Raw genomic sequence first — 26055 nt, forward strand, 5'->3', positions numbered from 1 at the left:
TCCTTGTCGGAGCATTCCAATATCCGCCCATAAACTATTTATCTTTACCCTGAACACATCAGTCATTGTAACTGAAAAAGGATGTGATCGCTAGTCTTCTGGCACTCATCTTACTATGTATCCCCCCAATATTCAACTGTGGCAGAGAAGCAGACAGCATAACTCAGGAGAAAGTTGTAAAGACACCATAGTGCTCCCTGGGTCTCAGACATAGCTGTGTGTTGGACCACACCTGCTTGAAGATTGCAATTACTTAGGCCAGGTCTACACTACGGGATAAGTTCAAATAAAGATATGCAACTCTCCGTATATTGATACATTAAGATACGCTAGTTGCGTAGCTGGAGTCAATGTATCTTGGATTTGAACATTGGCGCTATCCCCACACCAGGAAGTTGATGGAGAAAATGCTCCCATCGACTTCCCTTACTCCTCACAAGGAGTAGGAGTACCAGTATCGATGAGGGTACACTCAACATTTGACTTAGCAGGTTCTTACGAGACCCGCTAAATTGAACGCCAGGTGATTGACCTCCAGAGCATCCGTCTGCAGGTAAGTATAGATGTGGCCTCACATTAGGTGGCCAGTGACCCAAAGGACTCTTACCACTAGTCAAGGAAACTGTCCCCCATGTTGACTGCAAAGGATGTAGCATTTTTCCAGTAAATATGTTGGAGCAGATCTTCAGCTAGTGAAAATTGTCACGTGGATCTAAATTTTAAAATAAATGGCAGTTCACAGCAGTCTTCTCAAGAGGATGTTTTGTTTTTTGGGGGAAAGCTTTTAAAGTATATATTAGAAGCTATGACACAGCTATTTTAACATCACAGTCACGCTTGGATAAGAAACTACTCCTTTCATGAACAACTGAGAATTAGTATTTTCCAAGAAACAAAAGCTCAAATGGAAACGCGACTCAACAACATTATCACATTTAGGGCACAGGTGGTTCTTTTGTATGCCCAACAATGATTTTTTAAAAAATTTGATAAAGGCCATTGAATGCTTGCAAAAAATATGCCATCTCATTAATGGTTTGCCCATGATACTTACAGTTGTGACTAAAGAAACAACTGGCAGATACTCCCATGTACTCTTACAAAAGGACAAAGATGTAGTAAAATTCCTGCAATTACTGAAGAATAAATGGTATCATTTGAAGCAGCACTATCAATATGTATGAGAAAGGTGTAAGGGACCTCTCTCCTGGCAACTGTATCAAGTCCAACAGCTTCGGCAACAAGTTCCATAAATCTGTTCTGGAGCTTTAAATGTAGAATACTTCAGTTGTTTTATCCCTCCCTGGACAAGGGAATGTTATCCCTTTCCAGTTTGGAAGTCAGTATAGCTACTCTCCTGCAGGGTAAACAGTCAGACTAGTATCATTCACATCAATTAATATAATAATAAAATACTGGTAAAAGTGTCTTTTAAAAAGACATAAGCTACCTCTACCCCTATTAATTCATACTGATGATTCTGGCTTATAAGTACAGGTGTGGCCACAAGTCACAATATTTGATAAACAATAAACAGCATTCGTCACATCAAACTAACAAACATTGTAGCATTAGCGGCCCTAGCATTACATAGTCCCATAGAACCAATCTGTTTGTAGTACTGGCAAAATCTAATCGCTAACATCATTTTACAGCCTCCATCATGTTCTTCCTGTGTATTCTTTATTCAAATAACATTCAATCAGAGTCTCTCAAAGAGGGGCACAATGCAAGTGTGTCCTCAGTTACGTCTTCAGTATGCGCTCACCATTGAGCAACTCACAGGCTCTACAGAGACTCTTGAGAGCTTTAGGGACTCAGAATCCATAATAAAAAAAATAGCTGTTTTGCAGATAACATCCTTCTTTATCATCACAACACACTAGTCTCCATTCAGTGCCTTAAATAGATCTTGAAAGCCTACAGCAGTCTTTATACTTTTTGCTAAATATGGCCAAGTCAAAGGTGATGTGCTTAGGCACCCAGTCAGCAAGATGCTAATTAATTTTCCATGGCAGTGGTCCTTGGAGGCATTCATATGCCACAGGGTACAGATCTCACCCAATTTAACTAAGCTAATATTGCTAAAGCTGCAAGCCCATGTTAATACTTGACATCAAGACTTTCATAGATGAAATAACTTTGCATTATCTGTGTTTGGCTGAGATAATTTAATAAAAATGAATAGCTTTCCCCAAATGATATATTGTATTACATGTCCCTTGCATACTTCCTCCTACATAGCATTAAAAAGAACTTAATGGAATATGCAGCAATTTTATATGGCAAGAAAAGAGATCAATGAGCAACTTTATTAAGAATATAGCTGTAGGCATATATTATTCACCACCTGATCAGGACAGTGATAGTGACTATGAAATACTAAGGGAGATTAGAGAGGCTATCAAAATAAAAAACTCAATAATAGTAGGGGATTTCAGCTATCCCCATATTGACTGGGTACGTGTCACCTCAGGACAAGATGCAGTGATAAAATTTCTTATACCTTAAATGACTGCTTCTTGGAGCAGCTGGTTCTGAAACCCACAAGGGGAGAGGCTATTCTTGATTTAGTCTTAAGTGGAGCACAGGATCTGGTACAAGAGGTAAATATAACTGGGCCACTTGGAAATAGTGACCATAATGTAATAAAATTTAACAGCCCTGTGGTGGGAAAAACACCTCCACAGCCCAACACTGTGCCATTTAATTTCAGAAAGTGGAACTACGCAAAAATGAAGAGGTTAGTTAAACAGAAATTAAAAGGTACAGTGACAAAAGTAAAATCTCAGTTGCGTGGAAACTTTTCAAAGACACCATAATAGAGGCCCAACTTAAATGTACACCCCAACTTAAAAAACACAGTAAGACAACCAAAAAAGTGCTACTGTGGCTTAACAACCAAGTAAAAAAAAAAGTGACAGATTAAAAGACATCTTTTAAAAAGTAGAAGTCAAATCCTAGTGAGGAAAATAGAAAGGAGCATACGTTTTGTCAAATTAAGTGTAAAAATATAGTAAGAAAAGCCAGAAAGGAGTTTGAAAAACAGCTAGCCAAAAATTCAAAAAGAGATAGCAAAATTTTTTTTAAGTACACAGAAGCAGGAAGTCTTCTAAACAGCCAGGGGGGCCCTTGGACAATCGAGATGCTAACGGAGCACTAAAAAATTATATACAGGCAGTCCCCGGGTTACGTACAAGATAGGGACTATAGGTTTGTTCTTAAGTTGAATTTGTATGTAAGTCGGAACTGGCTCCAGATTCAGCTGCTGCCACTGAAACTGACCAGGGGCTGACTACAGGAAGCCAGAGGCAGAGTTGCTCTGCCCCCAGCTTCCTGGAATCAGCCTGATCAGCTGCTGAATCTGGAGTTTCAACAACTGCTGAATCTGGAGCCTGGGACAGAACAGCTGGGGCGCTGCCCAGTAGGTTCCCACAGGACCAACCCAGCAGCACCCCAGCTGCTCTACCCGAGGCATCCCCCAACAAAAGCCTGGTCTGCTGGGGGGGCACATTAGCTGTGCCCCCTTCCCCCCAGCAGACCAGGGAGACCCGAGCAAAGCCGCACAGGCGGAGGGACCCCGCTGCCCGTGCGGCTTTGCTCCTGTCTCCTTGGGGTGCTGGGGGGGTCCAGAGGCTTTGCTGGACCCCCCCCCCAGCAGACCAGAGGAACAGGAGCAAAGCTGCCCAGGCGGCGGGGGTCCCGCTGCCTGGGTAGCTTTGCTCCCGGACAAACGAGCAAAGCCGCCCAGGCGGCGGCTTTGCTCGGGTGTCCCTGGTCTGCTGGGGGGCTCCAGCGGCTTTGCTGGACCCCCCCAGCAGACCAGGGAGACCAGGAGAAGCTTTTCTCGCCCCAGCTTTTCTCTCCGGGGCGAGAAAAGCCTCGTTCGTAAGTGCGGATCCAACATAAGTCGGATCCGTGTAAGTCAGGGACTGCCTGTATTCATTGCGGAGAAACTAAATGAATTCTTTGCTTCAGTCTTCATGGCTGAGGATATTGAGGAGATTCCCAAATGTGAGTCATTCTTTTTAGGTGACAAATCTGAGGAATTAACCCAGATTGAAGTGGTGTTAGAGAACGTTTTGGAACAAATTGATAAACTTAACAGTAACAAGTCACCGGGCACAGATGGCATTCACCTAATATTCTGAAAGAATTCAAATGTTAAATTGCGGAACTATTAACTATGGTTTGTAAACTATCCTTTAAATCAGCTTCTATACCTTATGGCTACATCTACACTGGCCCCTTTTCCGGAAGGGGCATGTAAATTTCAGCAGTCGTCGTAGGGAAATCCGCGGGGGATTTAAATATCCCCCGCGGCATTTAAATAAAAATGTCCGCCGCTTTTTTCCGGCTTTTAAAAAAGCCGGAAAAGAGCGTCTAGACTGGCCCCGATCCTCCGGAAAAAGTGCCCTTTTCCAGAGGCTCTTATTCCTACTTCGAAGTAGGAATAAGAGCCTCCGGAAAAGGGCACTTTTTCCGGAGGATCGGGGCCAGTCTAGACGCTCTTTTCCGGCTTTTTTAAAAGCCGGAAAAAAGCGGCGGACATTTTTATTTAAATGCCGCGGGGGATATTTAAATCCCCCGCGGATTTCCCTACGACGACTGCTGAAATTTACATGCCCCTTCCGGAAAAGGGGCCAGTGTAGACGTAGCCAGCGACTAGAATATAGCTAACGTGACACCAATATTTATAAAGGGCTCTAGAGGTGATCCTAGCAATTACAAACCAGTAAGTCTAACAACAGTACCAGGCAAATTAGTTAAAAATATAGTAAAGAATAAAATTGTCAGACACAGCGATGAACATAATTTGTTGGGGGAAAGTCAACGTGGTTTCTGTAACGGGAAATCATGCCTTACTATTTTACTAGAGTTCTTTGAGGGGGTCAACAAACGTGGACAAGGGGGATCCAGTGGATGGATATAATATACTTAGATTTCCAGAAAGCCTTTGACAAGGCCCCTGACCAAAGTCTCTTCAGTAAAATAAGTTGTCATGGGAGAAGAGGGAATGTTCTTTCATGAATTGATTTCTGGTTAAAATACAAGAAATAAAGAGCAGGAATAAATGGTAAGTTTTCAGAGTGGAAAGAGGTAACTAGTGGCGTCCCCCTAGGGTCTGTCCTGTGACCAATCTAATAAACTTATTTACAAATGATCTAGAGAAAGGGACAAACAGTGACGTGGCAAAATTTGCAGACGATACCAAACTGCTCAAGATAGTTAAGATCAAAGCAGACTGTGAAAAGCTTCAAAAAGATCTCACCAAATTAAGTGATTGGGCAACAAAATGGCAAATAAAAGTTAATGTTGATAAATGCAAAGTAATGCACATTAAAAAAAATAATCTCAACTTATGTACAACATGATGGGGACTAATTTAACTACTCAAGAGAGAGATCTTGGAGTCACTGTGGATAGTTCTCTGAAAACATCCATTCAGTGTACAGCAGCAGTCAAAAAAGCAAATAATTAAAAATGGGATCGAGGCAATAAGATCTTTTCTGTCTTATTCTCTACATAAAACCATGGTACGCCCACATCTTGAATACTCTGTACAGATGTGGTCGCCTCATCTCAAAAAAGATACATTGGCATGGGAAAAGATTCAGGAAAGGGCAACAAAAGTCATCAGGGGTTTGGAATGGGTCCCGTATGAAGAGAGATTAAAAAGACTTGGACTTTTGAGCTTAGAAAAGGGGGGATAGGATAGAAGTCTATAAAATCATGGTGGGTGTGGAAAAAGTGAATAAGGAAAAGTTATTTACTTATTCTTACAACATAAGATTTAGGGGTCACTAAATGAAATTAATAAGCAGCCGGTTTCAAAGAAACAAAAGTGAGTTTTTCTTCACTCAGTGCACAGTCAACCTGTGGAACTCCTTGCCAGAGGATGTTGTGAAGACTAGGACTTTATCAGGGTTCAAAAAAGAGCTAGATATATTCATGGAGGTTAGGTCCATCAATGTCTATTAGCCAGGATGGGTAGGAATGGTGTCCCTAGCCTCTGTTTATCTGGAAATGAGTGACAGGAGAGGGATCACGTGAGGACTACCTGTTGTGTTCCCTCCCTCTGGGGCATATTGTATTGGCCACTGTTGATAGACAGGATACTGGGCTAGGTGGACCTTTGGTCTGACCCAGTATGGCTGTTATTATGGAAGCTCCCAAGAAAAAAAAATCCTCTCCATTGAAAATTCTATAACAGTAGATCCTAAGGAACATGCTACAAATATGCAAAAAGTCAACTAAGTACCTTGCTATAACACCATCATTCTCATTGATTTGAAATCCAAAAAGGAAAATTTGAAATGGAGCCTGAAATGAATTAGAATGCAGGGAAGCTGTATGTGGATGAAGATTGAGTGCATACTGCATATAACAGAGTCTGGAGACCAGGGACTGGAGAGGAGGCCATAGACAAGTAAAGAGCAAGAGTCAAGATGAGAGGCGTGAAAGGCATAGCTTTTCATTAGAAGTACAGTTAGATAGTGACCTATAGTGATGAAAAGAGAATTGGAAATGGGTGATCTAGGAAAATTAAGAATCAACATTATAATCAATAGAAAGCAAAAATGTCAGACTCATGGAGTAGAATCAAGAACATCAAGTCGTGCTTGTGTTTGGGACTCTTGCCAGCAGAAATATTGTTCTTCTTGAAGCATTTGCTAAAATAATGCTGGATCAAAGGCAAAAGTTACCTGATAAGGCAGCTAGAGGGTGTGAAGTCTCTGAAAGTATTAAAAGATATAAGTAAGCAATTATCATCAGGATAAATATGGTGGATAAGTTTAAAGGTAGTGAGAATGTGAATGAGAGGGTGACAGTAGAAATATGCAGAGGACCAGGAATTTGACTTTATGGAGTTTCATAGGTGGAAGAGTTTCAGTGTGCCACCAGCACAGTTGGAGAGCAAAGTTGGAGATAGATGAGAGTAATACCATGACAGGATATCCAACAGAGAAAATGTTCAGTTACATACCTGTACTGTACATGCCTAAGAGACACAGAATGCACTTGTAATGCTCTCTGTTACTCCACTCTTTAGTTACTCCCAATTTGAATTGGTATAACTGAGAATAGAAATCAGCTTCTGGTCTTCTATTTTTGAGGTGGAAATGGAAGCAGAGGTATAAAGGCGTCTGCCTGTAGCAGGGACATTGCCTCAAATTCAAAATGATTTAACACTCACTGAATGTATTCAAGGTCATACTAAAACTAGGAAGTGCAATAAGGGCAGAAAAATAACAAGCACAATATCACCTATAAACCAACTATTTTTTCCTCTCTACCTGTTTGTTTCAGTCCCCCAATTATTTCTAAGCCACAGTCATCCAATCTTCCTTTTTACTGAACAATAGCTAGGAAAATATGTTTTTATTCATATCTTTAGAGTAAAGCTTTAGAGTAAAGCTTTGAGACCAGATATTTTACCATTAATGTAGAAGTAACTAAAATTTCAACAACTGTATTTGCTTTTTATCGCCAACTACGTGATAAATATTGTGATTTTAATAATATGATGGATTCACAGAAGTCTCACCGATTTTCAAATAGTTTCCTCCTGTAATAGTTCAGCTGAAGTCACTAGGACAATTCCCATGAGCAAAGGGCTGCTTGCTTGCATGAGTAAAGGTTGCAGGATCAGTCATTTAGTTCTTTGACAGCTTAATAGCACTTTTGATGGACCTCAGAGGATATGATGTACAGGGCATACTCTTATTAATTAAACATCTGGGTATTCAACAGATACTTCATTAATTAGTTCAGCTGTGCCCTCTTCATTCACACTAGTAGCTTACTTTCATGTTTTGTCTTGAGAAGAAGAAATGATTTATGTTTTTGGGACACACACATGATGATGAAAAATTAACCCTGATTTTTCCTCAAGTGTGCTAGTCAGAGAAGCTTCCAGTTTCACAGAGCCATGCAAAGCTGCTTAAATTGACACTTAGCAAACTTGAGTTTTCCCCACTGTGCAGAGAGGTCATAGATCAGACTAGGCTGTATGGAAAGAGAAGAAGCACCAGAGAATTTGTCAATGACGGCTTCTCTTTTTTTGACACTGCACATAAGAACTGCCTCGGGAACGGCACAAGGCTGCCCGGAATACATAATGCCTACTGCTGCCTTCAGAGGAAAAAAAACCTCAATTTGTTCTGTGCCAGGAGAGAAGTAAGATGCAGTGAAATGGGAACAGCTAAGATGAGCGATGCATATTGCAGGCTACAACAATTACTCTGGAGCACTGAAATCATACATATTCACATGAGCATATGTAAATCTAGTTCAACCCAGCTGTGAGATGATCCCCTGAAGTAAACTAATAAAAAGCAGCTAACTATGTTTAAGATCTCAAGCACTATCAAAAGATCCTAAAATGTGTAGAGATTCTTTTAAATCAGAAGAAATGTAAAAGATTTTAAAGAGGCTTTCCTTTTGAAAACACAAGGCAGCCTAAACTTTCAGAGAAAAAACTACTAAGGAATTAATTTTCTTTGACATTTGGATTTTATTATATAGCTTGTTGTATTCTCTGCAAACTCACATGTTTTATTTTTTCCATAAGAAACACAATTGTTATGCCTTTTCTTATCACACACAAATCTTACCTTTGTTCATTGTGAAGGGTGAAAGGGGAGAAACAAGTACACTAATGAAATCAGTAAAGTTTACAATGAACAGCCACTGAATACCATTTGTCATTGGGGGAAATACAGTCAGGCAGCTTCTACTGCAGGGACTTGCCTTACGTCTAACCTTTGGGACAAATTAAAGCATGCAGATTTCAGAGCTGCAGTATCTATCATGCCTAAATAATAGATGCAGTGGAATATGCACTTTGAACCTAACATCATGTTTAAAAAAAATCAATACTTTAGTTCATTTATGGAGGCACCACTCAAAAACATAATAAAAAAAATTCTTTGATTTCAGTGGAAGGTTTGCCTGAATAAGAACTACAGGATTGGGCCTTTCATAACTACATTACATGCTTTTTAAGAGAAATTATTTATACAAATATTTATCCTTGATACTGTATCTTCAGTGATATATAGTCAATAGATCCAACTCATGCTTTAGGATTTATGTAGCTAATATAATGCACACTAAAAGTAGATTGTATGCCTCTCATTGAACTAAAGACTTTACATTGACATCACTCCTAAAGAAGTTTTTTTAGGTCAACATACCAGCTGTCTGACCTGGGACCTTTAGAAAGCTCCTCAGGGAGAGGTTTCTTTACATTTGACCCTTACATTAGATTTGTTTTCTTCTCTTTATAAGCAGACATGCATGTGCAGCTTCTCTTCTTGTAGGACACAATCACCTTTTTTTATAGAGAGGCTGAAAGTCATTCATCAGGAGGAGGAGGGGCAATTTAATTTGGATCTATTGGAAGAAGGAACAAAACACCTTCAAAAACCAGTAGATAAGTCCTTCTTGGATAGAATTAGGGATCAGAAATCACTGACTCATTTATGTTTGATCAGGAACTCTGGTGCTTTTCAGGTTGTACTGCGTGTTATTAAAAATACATAGTCACTGGATTTTTTTCACAGTTTTGTGGTCCTTTCTGATTGTGGAATCTACACATCAATGAAATATAGCTCTTCTCATCGTTGTTTATAAAACTCTCTTGGAAAATTTATAACTGCAAACTAACCTCATTTTTCCCTCTAGCATGTGTGCACACTGTTTTGATATTGCAGAAATTCCTCAAATTCTGAGCTGCTGGTATAGATTGTTCAAAGACAGAAAAACTCAGTCACATGAAAATTACATTTGCAAAGCTTATGGAAAATAAGGCAGTGGTCCCCATTAAAAATGTATCCTTTGCCAGTAGTTTTAACAAGAGTGTTTTAACTGTTGGCCAATAGTGACATTTTAAATGGTAAGATGGGCAGGCCCCGAAGAATGGCTACTGGGTAAAACCACAATGGGCCAGTAGAACAGGAGTAGGAGGTGGGAAGTACATTTCTTACTTGTTTCTATGACCCAGGAATCCTGCCAGAGTGGGCTGCATGACCTTGAAAATGCTCCTTCAAGCAAAGAAAATTTTCAAAGACCATGGATATTCCTGTGTCTGCCATCAGCTCTGATTTGGTTGTGCAGTTCAACTTCAGCTAATTCTTTTCTGTCATATCTATTTAGAGAAATGAAAAAAAAAAGCTTTTCAGACCTGAAATAGAATTTATCAGTACATGAATGTATGTAAGTACAGCACTAACGCTTGAATGCACATATTGAAACCCCATTTTCAATCCAAAATTTATATTTTAAAGCCTATAAACACAAACATTCATAATGAACCAATACCACCACCTTCTGCAGTGCTAATTAAGTCTAATGCAGCACGAGAAGCACAAACGATAAACAAAAAGCTGATGGTAAAGAAAAATGTGAACAGCAGGTTTTCCTCTTTATTCAGGCTCACCTTGCTCAACATGATCAAGTGATTTGAAAGGTGGGGGAGGAATGGATGTGGGCTGAATCCCATTCAACCACGGAGCATATCATGTCAAGATGTGCAGCTCAAAATAGCTTCAATGTGTACAACTCATTTGCTGCCCCTTTGCCATGATGCAGTTAGTCACTGGAACATTATACTCAGTAGTTTCCCTTCATCCCTGCCAAAATATCATATATCAAATACCATTTCGAAGTTCCTTTTCCATGTATGCCATTGCCACTGGTTAGGGTTAGTACTTTGCCATCTGGTCCACATTATATTGGAAAACATAAAGATGATAGCTTCCTGCTGAGAAAACCACAGAGCACTCTCATTTCACTTTTGGTGTGGTCATCCTGTTTGTCCTGCTCAGAATATAGAGATGTCTTTTAACACTGAGTACAGCTATCAAGGGTATTGAAATGAAATTGTCTGTGTTGACAGGTAACGCGTGTTCTAGTGAAGCAGATTCTGCCTTGCATTTCACATGTGACCTCCACTGGCTTCAGTGACATTACATGTGAGGCAATGAGGTCAGAAGTCAGTCCCTTGTATTTCTGGAATGGTTTTTCAATAAGTCATTCAAATCAGAAAAAACGAGTTGGTTCATTTTCATTCACCAAAGCAGTGGTGATGAGTACACTGAAATTTCAGAATTGCCTTCACCAAAAAACAAACTCCAGAATCTATTTTTAGACAACTCTGACTCTAGGGCTTTTCTTGATGTTTTGCCATCTTTAGCTGTGATCGCAGACAAGACAAACAAACTCGAGATTGTATATGGGAGACTTTTTTGTCTTTTTTGACTAGATGTAATAAAAAAGAATACAGAGAGTTTTTGTTGGCTCTATGGTCACTGGGTCTGCGCTCCACAGATGCCTATTAATCACTTCACTATGGAGACAGACACATCCATCATATCATAACAGCCTTGAAACAAGAAGGCTGGCGAACTGATAGCAAGCCCTCGGCTTCCCCCACAAAAAGGGAGAACCATCACATTTTACATTATTTCTTGGGCTTTCCTTGTTCCAAATTATGATTTGGCTTTGGTTCTTAGTACTGTACAACAAAATTGAACAGTCTGATTTATGACACTGATTGTTTCTTAAGAGGTGTTTCTATTGATTTCGGTGGGATCAAGTCCTTGAAACACAGCTTAGCAATGGTAGTTTATGTGTTCTTTTGTATAATGTAGAAGACTTGTTAATTAGGTTTCAGAAGACACAGGTTTCCAGAGCCCAAGGTCACACAATACAACTACTGTTTAGTCTTGAAGATATTAGACCTATGGATAATTATTATCACACCTGTAATTATACTAGTGCAGATAAAGAATTTTATTTCATCTACACTTTGTCCATCCCTCATTTCAGAGCTGAACTATTTTGATGTTTATGAAACGTTTTTTTTCCAATCCCTATCAAAAATCATCCATTCACTAACTACCTTTGTAGCATGTTCTCTTGTGGGGGTGAAGATGGGCCACAATTCCTGTTTCTATCCTCCCAACCCTGGGTGTCTCGAATGCAATTTGCTATCATGGTGAAGCATACAGAACCAAGATATCCTTCTGATAGATCTCTAAAGCTCACCTCTTCACATTTAAATGGCACTTTGGGGGGTTCCTCATAATTTATGCATGATTGTATATACAGTAGAATGCTAAATCCCAGAGAATGAGAGATCACTCCCTAGTCATTATATAAGCAGCACCAATGGAAAAGTAAAAAGAGATGATCTTGCATGCTCAAAGATTTTACAGTCTCAAAGTCCTGGGCATAAATTCTGAGAATTCACTAAATTCTTTTACGTATTTTAAATTAGTAAGATCAACAGGCCTCAAAAATGTATACCAGAGACAATTGCACTGGCTAAGGGGAAGTGGAAAAACTTTAAAAACAATTAACAGTCTTGCAGCACCTTAAAGACTAACAAAACATGTAGATGGTATGCTGAGCTTTAGTGGGCACAACCAACTTCTTCAGATGAATGGAGCATTACAAGCCCAGATCCAAGAATAAATAAGGGAAAGGGGGAGAAAGGGAAGTGGAAGTGGTTCCTTTAAACAAGAGGAGGAGAAGGAAAAGACCAGGATGTTTAATATCTCCATAAAGCAGAACACCCCCCAAAAAAGTGGGACATCAGATGACTAAACTGCCCCTCAGTCTCTCAAGAGGATAGTACAGCTGTTAAGAAAAAGCAGAGCAAAGGCTTGTTATGGAAAAGAGGATATATTAGGGAAGTAGAGGGCTAAGATGGCTCAAGGATCCCAAGAGGTTTTTTAAGTATCAACACGATTAGATTATTAGTTACATGCAAGTCCTGATCCCTAGAGGTGCTGAGCACTCATATCTTCAAACATGTTCTCTGAAGCTTTCTGTGGTTTACCTCCACCATTATCCAGCATACTTTCTCCTAAGATTTATTTGCATCTATTCTGTAAATAACACAAACCTGTCCAGGGAATGGTTTGTTGTCATTTATGGCGATCAACCTTCATATACTACATGAAAATTGTATGAATGTTTGAAGGATGTGCTTGTGAGTATACCTGAAGATAAAGTTGAGTTTGAAACAAAAGAAAACCCCTTCTAATGCACTAATAACCACATAAAATACAATAATCAATCAATAGTCATATTTAGAAAGTTTTAATCAATGAAGACCTACTCAGCTGATTTTAAAAGTAGCAAATAATGTTTTGTATAGGACATCTGTTATGGTATTATACAATTAGCAAAACTCATGGCCAGAACATTTTCTAATCTTGTTTTTTAAAAAACCCTCAATAACTAAGTATACCACCACATTATGTTATTACTAGGTTTTTAAATAAAACAAGGATTCAAGTCTTTTCAGTGCCATGAACTCATTACAGTTTTTTGGCTGTTTGTCTAAAGGTATAGCTTGGATGATGATTTGAACCCCTTATATGCTCCAAATTTTCAAGAGTTTAGGTTCTATATTTTTGTCCATTGGTCTGCCTATGTTAATACTTTGAATGATTACTGTTCATAAATGCCCTGAAAATTGCCATTCTCTCAACAGCCACTGGACAAGGACTACATGGGCAGCAGCAGGGCCTGCTCCCATTCCGCAGCCAATGTCTTTCTACTAGAGCAATTGTAGCTTAGCATCAGGAGATAGTTTAGACTCATTCAGTCAGTCCTTGTCTCTTGGGACTGCTGCCAATGGTGCTAAATACTTGAGATGTGCATTGGTAATGGATTGAAATCATCTCCTCATTCCAGATATGGTTTTGGTAAGGTTATCTCATAATAACAGGATGCTAAACAGCCCTAGCCACTACTTTTTAGTGCATTTTACTTTATCTGTGCCCTGAAATGCATTTAATTGGTAGTCAAATCCTGCCCACTTTAAATCATATGATTAAATCTGACATTGTTGGGATTACTCAAGTAAGGAAGGTCAGTTGGATTTGACCTATGATCAATATAACTCATTAACACAACATTGCAGCCATACAAGCCACACATATCTAGAGCAAAGCTACAGAAACTGACATGTGGCTCTCTTATGACTAAGTTTTCTTTTAGGCTGTGTCTAGACTAGCAAGTTTTTCCACAAAATCATCTGATTTTGCGAAAAAACTTGCCAGCTGTCTACACTGGCCGCTTGAATTTCCGGAAAAGCACTGATGATCTCATGTAAGATCGTCAGTGATTTTCCGGAAATACTGTGCTGCTCCCGTTTGGGCAAAAGTCTTTCTCTGAAAGACTTTTGCACAAAAGGGCCACTGTAAACAGCACAGTAGTGTTCTCTGCAAAAAAGCCTCGATCGCAAAAATGGCGATCGGGACTTTTTTGCGGAAAACCGCGTCTAGATTGGCCACGGACGCTTTTCCGCAAAAAGTGCTTTTGCGGAAAAGCATCCTGCCAATCTAGACGTGCTTTTCTGAAAATGCTTTTAATGGAAAACTTTTCCGTTAAAAGCATTTTTGGAAAATCATGCCTGTGTAGACGTAGCCTTAGAGTTTATTAAAGTTTGAGCAGAATATAGAGCTCATGAAAGTGAAGCTCAAATGGCACTGGCTCAAGTCAGGTTGCTGCAGGGTTCCTGATTAATTTCTGCCAGTGAAGAAAAAACTCTGACCTCCAGCACCATTACTACTCAGCTACAGCTCTCAAAAGCACATATGGACACTCATTCCAAACTGTCACATAGTTTTGTAATGCAAGCTGTAATGATTCAGCATCCATTTGAAATATGTTAGTGATAGCAGGGTCCCATACAGTTTTCGGATACACTAGCAAGGGCTCACTATGTCACAGTGTCCCAAGTTTCTACCAATCCAAACAGTATCAAAATTGTCATATCAATGGAAGAATTTGAAACAATCATTTAATCTTTATTGAATCTATTTATTCCATTTTCTTACTCAGGCAAACTCAGGTGAAAGAATCCGTAAATCAATATCAGGTTTTAACTTGAGCTGATAAAAGCAAGAAAATGTAGGTTATGGGCCCAGTTGCTTTGTGTCCCAAGTTCCAGTGGTCTGATCTGGATGAGGCACCTGTCAAATTGGATCCTCAGGGGCTGAAGGCAACCTTAACTCATCTCATAGTGCCTACCAGCATATATGTGTATGTTACCTAATATATTTATGACCAGTTTTGCAACACCAAAGCAATACATTGCATTTAAAATACTTTCCAATTCTGAGCCTCCTTCTGAGGAGATGAATGCACTTTATAAATATAAATGAATTTGGCCAGATACACCCTTTTCGGGTAAGTAAATATCCACTTTTTACAGTAGAGGAAATGAACCTCAGAGAGTATAAGGTCAAGTCTAAACTTTCAAAATTACTAAATTTGACTTAAGAACTCCCAATTTAACAAATTCGAACTAGCATGTCCTCACTATGGGGAAGCATCAAAATTAGTCTGAGGCAGGGTCCATTAATGTGGATGCACTACCTCAGACTTAAAGCCCCAAGAAGAACCCTGGGAAGCTGCGGGAGGTCTCCTGGAGACCAATAAGTTCATATTAGTAGCACCAGAGCATCTACAGTATTTTGAAATTACTATTTTGGAATTAGTATTACTCCTCGTGAAAAGGAAAAGTACAGAGTTCGAATTCCATGGCCCGTTATTTTGAAATAATGGGGTTGGTAGCATGGACGCACCACTTATACATTTGAACTTGGGAGGGTTATTTCAGAATAAGGTCCTAGTGTAGACCAGGGCTAATTGATTTGTCCACAATCACAACAGGAAAGGTGCAACAGAACAAGGAATAGAAGCCAGATGTCCTCATTTCAAATCCCATGCCTTAATACTAGCCCATGCTTCCTCTTAAGTAAGGTTCAAAAGGATTTGCATTTTGGCTAAAACTTTTAACGCTAAACTTTCATTCTATTGTTGTTCTAAGCTCAACTATCAGGCCAGATTCTACCATATTCACATTAAGTAATCACATTAAGTTATGGAGAAAGGGTGGTAAAATCTGCCCCTTAAAAAGCTTCCGGGGCTTCTTTCATTTAATTTAAAAATAGTTTCTTTTTGCACATTGTTTTCCCTTTGGGAATTACTTCCATGTTCTTTTATTACTAAGGACATCCACATGAATTCAGGATATTTGTTTCTTAAGGGATAACAGCCCTCTACTTTTTTGTTCCTCACTTGAAATCGTAATCCTCTGTCACAACAGTAATTTCCATGGCAACCAATTGTGATGTCACAAACAGGAGATTCTGATTTCAAGAGCAGTTCAGCTTTTAAAAATCCTGGTTTGTATTCAAATATCATTTGTCCACTTACACACACTAATTAAAATGGGGATAATTTAAGTATAAAACTAGAATTGTGTCTAGACAGAGTGATTATCGAAGCTTTATATGAGTCAACAGCAGCATTTCAATGGTATCCTGAAATTGTTCTCTGGATAGGGTTTTTTGTGGGGGGGGTTGTTTGTTTTTTTGCACTTGGTTCTAATTTGGACCATAGCTATCCGCCTACCAAATACATAAAACCTGTTGATTTATGACATGAAAGATTGGTATCTTCACAAAGTCTTGTGAGGCCCTTTGAGGTACATTTTCTCTCGCTCATAATAAGAACATTGTTTATGTTTCCTCGGAGTATGCTTTTAATGCACTTGCATTTGCATGCTCTCAGGGAGAAGAGAATGGGGTATTTGAGATTCTTTTTTTAAACTACTTTGTCAGGCACTTATGATCTGACAGTTGTGACTCCTTCTCACTTAGCATTAAAAAAACCAACTGGCTCCACACTTGCATTTGATTAGCGTATGCAGGCTTGGTGCACAACTAAGTAGGGAAAGGAAAAGCAATGCTCTTTAGATATGCAATATCTTGGTTAATGTTCTGTAAGATTGTTGACTGATTCAGTCACATCATTTTTATTAGGCTAAGGATATTAACTCTGCTGAAGAAGCCAACAATGACAGCAAACTTTAGCAGCAAAAATAAGACCTGACATCTCTAAGTACAGTGTAATGCCATAAAATGGTCGTGTGTGTGTGTGTATGTGTTCACTTTTTACCAGGACAGCAGAGTATACAGCATATTTACCTGTTCAGAACAAGAGAGATTTAAAAAAAATTAGCAATGACACTCTTAAAATCTAGAGGGTATTTTTCAACTTATTCTGTCTCAATGTATTTCAGTGTTGGCCTCACACTCTGTCTCTATGACATCCCAGCTGCAGTCCAAACATATGACACTGGCTTCCAAGCCTTGTGACAAAGACAACAAATAAATAGCACGGCAGAAAGCTTGAAAGGATTTGAGAATGATTTATGTAACGTACATAAAGCTTCTGACTCCTCAGCTTTTTCAGTGTCAGTAATTTACAGAAATAAAATATGAAATAACATAAAGTGGGGGAGAGATGGTTTTGACGAGTGGGTGAAGAAATATGTGCTATTTCTCAGCCTGAGAAACAACCTTATCTAAAAACCCTGGGGGAAATCTCAGCCCTGCTCAAGTCAATGGGAGTTTTGCAATTAACTTCAATAGGCCCCGGATTTCATTTCCTGGTCTAAATACCATGGAATTTCAGAACTTGTTCTGAAAGCTGATCTCAGATATAGACCAAATTCAGCAAATGGGCTTCTCTTTGTAAAGAATGAATTTATACCCTGAACATACCTCTTCCCTCCCCCTCCCCTCAACTCTTAATTGTTCAAGCCTAACTCTTAATTCAACAGCGTAAGCGCAACTTTGCTCAAAGCAAGGTCAGCCAACAGGTACAGTATGGATGTGCATTTGGGATAGTTAATGAAAAGCTGAGCACAAATAAAATCCCCAGTTAATGCCTTTGAATGGACTAGATACAATAAGAAGCTTTTCCTGTTAGTTATTTTGCTTATGACTGTATGATGTTTGTTGCAGGAGTGATTCGTGAGAGCTATCTCAAAGGCCACGATCAGCTGGTGCCGGTCACCCTCCTGGCTATTGCAGTCATTCTTGCTTTTGTCATGGGGGCTGTCTTCTCGGGAATCATAGTTTACTGCATCTGTGACCATCGCCGCAGAGACGTGGCTGTTGTCCAGAGGAAGGAGAAGGAGCTGTCCCACTCCCGCCGTGGCTCCATGAGTAGTGTTACCAAGCTGAGCGGTCTCTTTGGGGACACACAGTCCAAGGAGCCAAAACCAGAAGCTATTCTCACACCTTTGATGCACAATGGCAAACTTGCTACCCCGGGCAGCACTGCCAAAATGCTAATCAAGGCTGACCAGCACCATCTGGACTTGGCTGCTCTGCCAACCCCTGAGTCTACCCCAACCCTGCAACAGAAAAGGAAGCCCAGCCGTGGCAGCAGGGAATGGGAAAGAAACCAGAACCTTATCAATGCCTGCACAAAAGATATCCCCCCAATGGCATCTCCTGTGATTCCAACTGACCTGCCTCTCAGGGCTTCTCCCAGCCATATCCCAAGCGTTGTGGTCTTGCCCATCTCTCAGCAAGGCTATCAGCATGAGTATGTTGATCAGCCAAAAATGAGTGATATGGCGCATATGGCTATGGAGGACCAGAATGCGACACTTGAGTACAAAACCATAAAGGAGCATCTCAGCAGCAAAAGTCCCAACCATGGGGTTAACCTGGTGGAAAATCTGGATAACATGCCACCAAAAGTACCCCAGAGGGAAGCCTCGCTGGGTCCTCCTGGCTCCTCTCTAGCTCAGAGTGGTCTGGGCAAACGATTAGAAATGCATTCCTCTGCTTACAATGTGGACTACAAGAGAAACTACCCTACGAACTCACTCACGAGAAATCATCAGACATCAACCCTCAAAAGAAACAATACTAACTCCTCTAATTCCTCCCACCTCTCTCGAAATCAGAGCTTTGGCAGGGGAGACAACCCTCCGCCTGCCCCACAGAGAGTGGACTCTATACAAGTTCATGCTGCTCAGGCACAGGCTGTGACTGTATCTAGGCAGCCTAGTCTCACCGCGTACAACTCACTGACAAGATCCGGGTTGAAACGCACACCCTCGCTAAAACCGGATGTACCCCCCAAACCTTCCTTTGCCCCGCTTTCGACGTCCATGAAGCCCAATGATGCGTGCACATAATCACAGTGGTGTGGGGGGGACAGATATTAAACCGAGTTTGCCCTTTAAAGCCAGTGTTCTGCAACTGCATCACTAGTTCCACTTGACAAGAAGGCTGTTGTTACACCGAGGATGCGCTGATCCTACTCTCTGGGAAAAGTGGAATTTTTTTTAAACCAAGCCATCGGATCCATGGTGAAGGTTTGCAACTGCAGGACTCACCCCCACTACCTGACAGTTCTTTACTCAAAACACTAACTTAACATCACAAACGTTGAGCCAAAAGCACACAGGTGAATGATGACTGTGACATTTCACCCCTCTGCCCCATTGCACAGTGCATTCCTGAGCTGGGAAAGAGTGCTCTGAAAGCAAAGCAAATAAAAGAACTTAAAAATTAAATACAAAATAAAAAAAATCATTGATAAAGCTAACTCTGACTTAACAATGGCAGACGTTTACTCTGTGCAGGTACTGTGAAATGCCCATCAGTGTTACAGCCATTTGGTTATAGCAGATAAATGCCACGTTGGGCAAAACTATGTCATAGATTTCTGCTACTCTTCTCTTTTAATGAATAACATGTGACTGTTAACGCAAATAACGCCTATTATTTATTGTTCATCTTTTGTTTTTCCTAAGGAAATGACTTCTGCATATCATCCTATGAGCAGCTCTTCAGAAAAAAAAAATACGTTGAAAATTATACCTATTTAACGTGAAACCCATTAACTGGAGTAATTAAAACTCTTTTATTTTTCCAATAAATTCACTGAGTTAAATAAGTTGGAGCTGGAATTTTGAACTTTGTGTTTGGACTGTTTGCTCTCTAGCTGAAAAAGGGGGAATATTTATTTAAATCTGTTAGTTAATTTGCTGGCTGGGCTTCTGCTCTATGACAGGCAAACAAATAAAATCCCCTGAATTCATAACTCCTAAAGCAACTGTAAAAGGAACTCTTTAAAAACTGCACATTTGTGCACCATTGCTGTCAACATGGCTTTGTCAGTCATTAATACTTTCTGTGAAGGCACCAGCTTGTGATGTGCCATCTCATTTCACCTTGCATGTGAGATGGCAAACAAAATCCACAAACAGTGTGAACTAATTAATATGCCGGCTGTTACCATGCATAAATTATGGTCTTATCACACGGGTTTTTCTTGGGAATACATCTGTGAATAGCCTGTTTTCTTCCACATGTAAATTTGTGCCTTACACCCTCAGTTGTGTATGTTTGTGAGCTGTAGTATGTAAAACCTTCCCCTAAACACACCCTTTGAATAAATGCAAATATTTATTTACTTTCTCGCCACTAAGCCCCATGAAGAATTGGAGTAAAGAAATTCAAAGAATGTAGTGATTACTGTAACACCACCATATCCATCAAGAAACTAGAGTAGTGCTATACCCTTCAATTCAGTTTGACTTTCTAGTTGTGCCAATTCTGCCCTCAGACCACCTCTAAGCTATGCTGGCAGCATAGACACCGTATTGTGGTTGGCAATTTCCTCCCTCTTATACTTTCATATCATTTCAGTATATAGAGAAATGAGTAATGTACTGTTTCCAAGTCTGGTTTATCCACTAGATAGAGACAAGCACTGTGTGTGACTGGCCAGCCACCGGAAGCAAGCACCATCGACACATTCTGCCATGTGCATACCAAGTATATGAAATGAAATGGAAGTAGGATAAGGCAGGCTGGCTCCTGCTGTAACTAAATAACCGCTACAATAAGGCCATCCAGAACAATGCAGCATATAAAACCTTTGGGGAGGGAATTAATTTTGATTTTTTCCTTTCATGTGACTCTGCATGTGGCCTAAGTGTGCCCATGCCCATGTGTAAGGTATTTTATAATGTTTCAGTTATTCATGCACAAAAATAGATTTATTTTTAACCTGTTATAAAAACTCTGTCGACATACTGTAAACAATAAGGGAAGGCCATTTTTGTTTTTTAATCTACTGGGCAGTATATTTGAGGAAGTTGTTTTCATTGGGAATTTTATAATTAATTTGTTTTGCAGAGTTTTGGTTTTGTTTCTGAACAATCAAAAAGAGAGTTCAAGTCAGCTAGCGTGTAGATGGTATTTAGAAAGTCTGGATGATCTAGACCAAAGTGTGTAACAAGGGTGCTTGCATGTAATCTTTCATTCCATCACTGCTTTTTTTATTAAACTGACTTGTTCACAATTAGTGAACTATGCAGACTGCTGTAGATAGATCTGTATCCAAAGCAATTTTTTTATTTAAACCCTTTCAGAACAGTATGTAGCAGCAAAGTCTTTTTTTTCTTAAAAAACAAAACAAAAAGTAGCAGTAGAAACTTACAGCCTTCCTCCCTCTACCCCCCCCAAACTCCAACCCCTTGAGTACCAAATGTGCAGTGCCCATTGCTATTATTAAGCAAAGCATTCTGACCATGTAAAAATGAATAATCACTGCAACAGCCTTGTACAGAGATATGCCTTTGTAGTATACGTCACATCAGTTACCAGGTTGACCTTGAAATGCTCATTTTGTACTCAGTGGGTCTTCTGTTTTAATCCTTCTACACTGAATCTCCTGGCACCCCTCACTTAGAGGGGTACATAAACCTAAGTGTGCCTTTGCTTTCCACCCTTGATATACACTGGTAGATGCAACAAATTCAGACTCTCATTTGTTGTAAAGTTGTAAAATATTGTGATGTCACTGACTTTTCCTTCATCTCCACATCCCCCTAACATCTGATTCACAACTTAATGTATGTTGTAAAAAAAACAAAACAAAACAAACTAAAAACCCAGAAAGAACGGGGAAAATAAGGGGAAAAGGGAAAGGAAAAAAGCTCTTGATTGCATAAGGTAATAAAACTAGACTGTTCTACCATAGTCTTTGTGTCCTGTTCTTTTGTTTGTGATGATTTGTCTCCTCACTAGAGCTCTAAACTGAGATGTGATGCTGATTGTTTAAAGAAGCTTACAGTAAGAGAGGAAATTGTGGGTTATTTTCTTCCTCTTATGGAAGATGAACTTGACTTTAGCATGAGACACTGGTAATTAAAAATTGAATTACGTATTTGCTCACCCTCTATTCATATTCTGCATTTTTCTTTTTATGGGCTTGTTCATCATCAAATATTTATGGCAGACTTGATAGTTTAACAGAGCAAGGCTGTGATTTTAATCATGCATGGTCCACCAAAAATAGATAATTATACAGATGAGACTTCAGTTCTCTGTTTTATATATGAATAAATGGGGAGGTCACATTTTTTACATGGCAGGCATAAAACTATTAAACTTCATGGGGCATGATTTACAGAATGTTATAACATATTAAACTTTAATTTTGCAAGGAAATACTAAAGAATAAATGAGTTTATTTATCGATTCCTGGGTGTTATTAAATTTACATGCATATTCTACTCCAAATTGTATAACAGAATTCCATAAATCTGGACTACACTTTTTTTTTTAATAGCCATTAAACAAACTTTCCATTACATACTATTTTAACAGTTTTCTAATATGAGTTTACAACAAATGGATGTGAGGGATACACTGTAATAACTGAAGTTAGTCATTGTGCAGGCCATGCACACACTTTCCTAAATAGTTCTTGTAATGCCACTCACTCCTGACCTGCAACATTGTCTAGATAGATCCCCATATATCTACCATTATCTCTCTGCCTCATTTTACATATGGGGCATTGGCCCATAGAATGCTTAAAAATCTGATCCACTATCCATTGAAGTCAATGGGAACATTCTCATTGGCTTCAGTGGGCTTTAAATCATCCTTTAAGTTCACACAAGAAGTCTGTGGCCAAGGCATGAATTCAAGTCTCTTGACCTTTAGGCCAGTGTCTCCCCCACAAAACTATGCTTGCCTATCTCCTGTCAGACCTAGGGTTTTCTTGAACAGAATTTGCCAATCATGCTGAATTTTAGATAGGGCATGGATGCACATTTAATGACGACAAAGGTGAGTCCACCACATTAATTTTTATTTGATCCAACCCTGTGTCTGATTCCACCAGAGGTTGCTTTCCCTCTCTGGGAGCTGAGGTCACTCAGAACTTCTCAAGAAGTGTTCAAAACCTTGCATGATCTATTCCTAGAAGTTCCAAAAAAAAAAAAATCAGAGTGCAGAAATGGAAAAGGTCTATAGAGTTCAACATATCCATCTTCTGGTAACGTATGAATATTCTCTCTGCTATGTTTTCTCCAGCTTCGTCTTGAATGTGCCAAATCATTCAAGCTAAATGAGCTCACTAGCAAGAACTTTACCCTAATATTCAATCTAAGGCTTCCCCTTCAGACTATTACTCATGGTTATCGTTTATATTAAATAATGCCTCCTTTAGTGTTTTTCCCTTCGGATACGGTAGCTGTGAATTGTAAGCACATCCTGTCTGGCTACAGGTTAAACTTCTCTAGTCTGGCTCTTTCTGGTCCAGCAACATCTGTGGTCCGGCATGATATTAATTAGCTGGATGGTCACTTTTCATGGATGTTGCCAAGTTTCCCACGGTCCCATAAAGTTTGTTTACAGCCACCAATCTTGGCTCTCAACGTTCTTTGCTGTTATTTAGCTCTGTTTTATTTCTAAATGTCTTCTAAGAGCCCAGTAATCAATGGAAGTGCTGGTAATGCTGCTAGACAATATTCACCTCCAATATTTTGGCAAATTCTCTAGTTTGGCATCAAACCAATCCTGAGAGTGACAGACTAGAGAGGTTCAACCTGTACTTAGCTGGGTTAGACATATTTAACTCTTTTCTCTTCCTCAGTTGTTCCAGCACTTTAATCAGCTCTGCTGTTTTCTCAGCTGCCTCCAGTTGTGAATAGCTTTCCAGCAATGGGACAACATCCAACACTGAACATAAAGTTCTAGGTAGGTTTGCATTAGTCTATATAGGCAGGGAATATTGTCTAGCTAGGTACATACACTATGCCCATCACTGTACTATCCATGTATACCACCCAAAATGGCATTTACCTTTCTGCTCTTGTAACACATTGAAACTCATGTCTAATTTGATGTCCATTGTCACTCCTAAATCCCTTTCAACATTATTGTTTTCCATGTTTCAACTTCCCATTGACATTTTGGATTATTTTCTCAAGACATTAGCATTAGCAGCTATTCCACTTAAATTATTCTAGGATAGCCCTAGTCTCATTAACCTTTGGAGCAGAGTGGGAGGAGGACTGAGCATTCGCTGGCATAGTTTGATATATTTAATTTTCACTTGATGAAAGGTATCAAACAGTATTCCAGAGCTAAGAGAAGAAAAAGAGGAGGCCAGTTGAAAAACCCTGTGCTACCAGGGAAGTTCTCCGACTGAGTATTGCTTAGTTTTTAGACTGCTCATCCCTGAGAACAGAGAACACTTCAGACCCTGGTGAATTTAAGATTAGGAATGAACGACTTCTTTGGGAAGCTCACCCTGCTGTTTTCAGCAGAACAACAGTAATTGCAAACCAAGGTCTTGATCAAGAGCGTGCAAAAGCAGAGACTGTCTGTGGAAGACCATTGGAAGGTTCTGTAAATAATCTGCCTGTAAGAAAAAAGCATCTCTTTCTGGGATAAGGTACTTTTTCTCTCAGTCACCTGTTTTAAAGGCTGTCTCTACAGCAGCGTTAAAAGTCTGTAAAGGCAGTCATTCATCCTGCTAATGTGCTGCAGTAATGGCCTAGTAGAGGAGGAATAAATGAGGAAGAAAAATGCGCATCATGAAATAAGAGACATTTTTCATTTGCTGTTTAAAAAAAATTGAAGATGTCATTGAAAAAATTAATTAGTGGATATCATATAGCAGAAATTCCTCTGGTTTGGTTGGGTCAAGCAAGAAAGTGTCAGGAGAAAGCAATGGAGCTTTGAGCATTTTAATCAGTTTAATGTCACAGTATCCATCACAATGACCTCATTTAGCATGTTGTTATGTGTGAAAGCTCATTGCAAATCAGCATTAATTTGCATAAATATTTTGCACAAAATCAAACATACTCTCCTAAATGAATTTTAAAAAGTGAATTTTATAGATAAATCCTTGTTCACTGGAGTCATTTTTACAGTGGTTAGCACTTATTGTGAAGGTGGACTGGGGTACTGCTGAGCCCTCTGTCTTTTACCAACCTGGAATCCCTCTCACACTGATGCTACAGCAAACTGCAAGTCCCTGTTGGTCCTGCACTTGTAGAGTCATCCTCAGGCAAGGACACATCCAATTGAGTTACATGAATGCTTTTGCCAGACATTCATGAACCAACAATAGACAAGCTCCAGCCAATTTCCCACAGCTCCCCAGCTTAGGTCCTGGACAGACACCTGGCCAGTGTAAGTTTATTACTAGTCCATTCCTCCCTCAATCTGGAATGGATATGTCACTTTCCCTCCTATATAGGTTCTTCCAGTTTGCTGGAAAGATCTTTTGCTATAATGTGAGTCAAGCAGTGTCGATTGTCTTATGTGCTCTATCCCAGAATTCTGCAGTTACTTACTTACACACACACACACACACACACACACACACACACACACACACACACACACACACACACACAGCAAAACTGCACATACAATGATAGCCTATACAATTTAACAGAATATCAATGGTAAATGGGTCAAGACTTTTAAAATTAAACCTCACAACGACACACTTTGTACTAAACATTATAATCATATCACCATGGAAAATATGGGGGTGCCAGAATGTTGCTTTGGGATATAGTGTCTCACTCGCCTAAGCTGCTCCACTAAATCAACAGACCTACTTGTATGAGTAAGTGCTCATCATCCAGAGGAGTTGTACTGCCAGGACAATGATGATCAATTCATACAGAGAAGCCTAACCTCACAGCACAGAGTGAGACATCAAAACATTTCTACCTGAGAAAATGCAGGCTTTGTACCATCTCTAGACTCACACCCACTGTAGGCCTATGTCGTGACATAGGAACCTCTAACATCGGCAAGTCCACCAGAGCAGCAGGGTTGCCATCTCCTCTACTGCCAAAAAGGAGCCACCACAACTTGCAGCTGGATGACT

The 26055-nt window shown here is 39.6% G+C and overlaps 1 protein-coding gene across 5 annotated transcripts in view; it reads left to right on the forward strand.

The window, feature by feature from the left end:
* Positions 1-21887, forward strand: part of SEMA6A (semaphorin 6A) — a 164223-nt gene extending 142336 nt beyond the window's left edge. For all 5 annotated transcript variants that reach the window (XM_006134487.4, XM_006134489.4, XM_006134488.4 and 2 more), the window contains one exon: positions 17841-21887. In XM_006134487.4, the coding sequence (XP_006134549.1) occupies positions 17841-19030 (1190 nt within the window). In that variant the 3' untranslated portion in view covers positions 19031-21887. The remainder of the gene's footprint in view (positions 1-17840) is intronic.
* The last annotated feature ends 4168 nt before the right edge of the window (positions 21888-26055 follow it).

Source organism: Pelodiscus sinensis, chromosome 6, assembly GCF_052426305.1.
Source record: "Pelodiscus sinensis isolate ZL-2025 chromosome 6, ASM5242630v1, whole genome shotgun sequence".
NCBI classification, from domain to species: Eukaryota; Metazoa; Chordata; order Testudines; family Trionychidae; genus Pelodiscus; species Pelodiscus sinensis.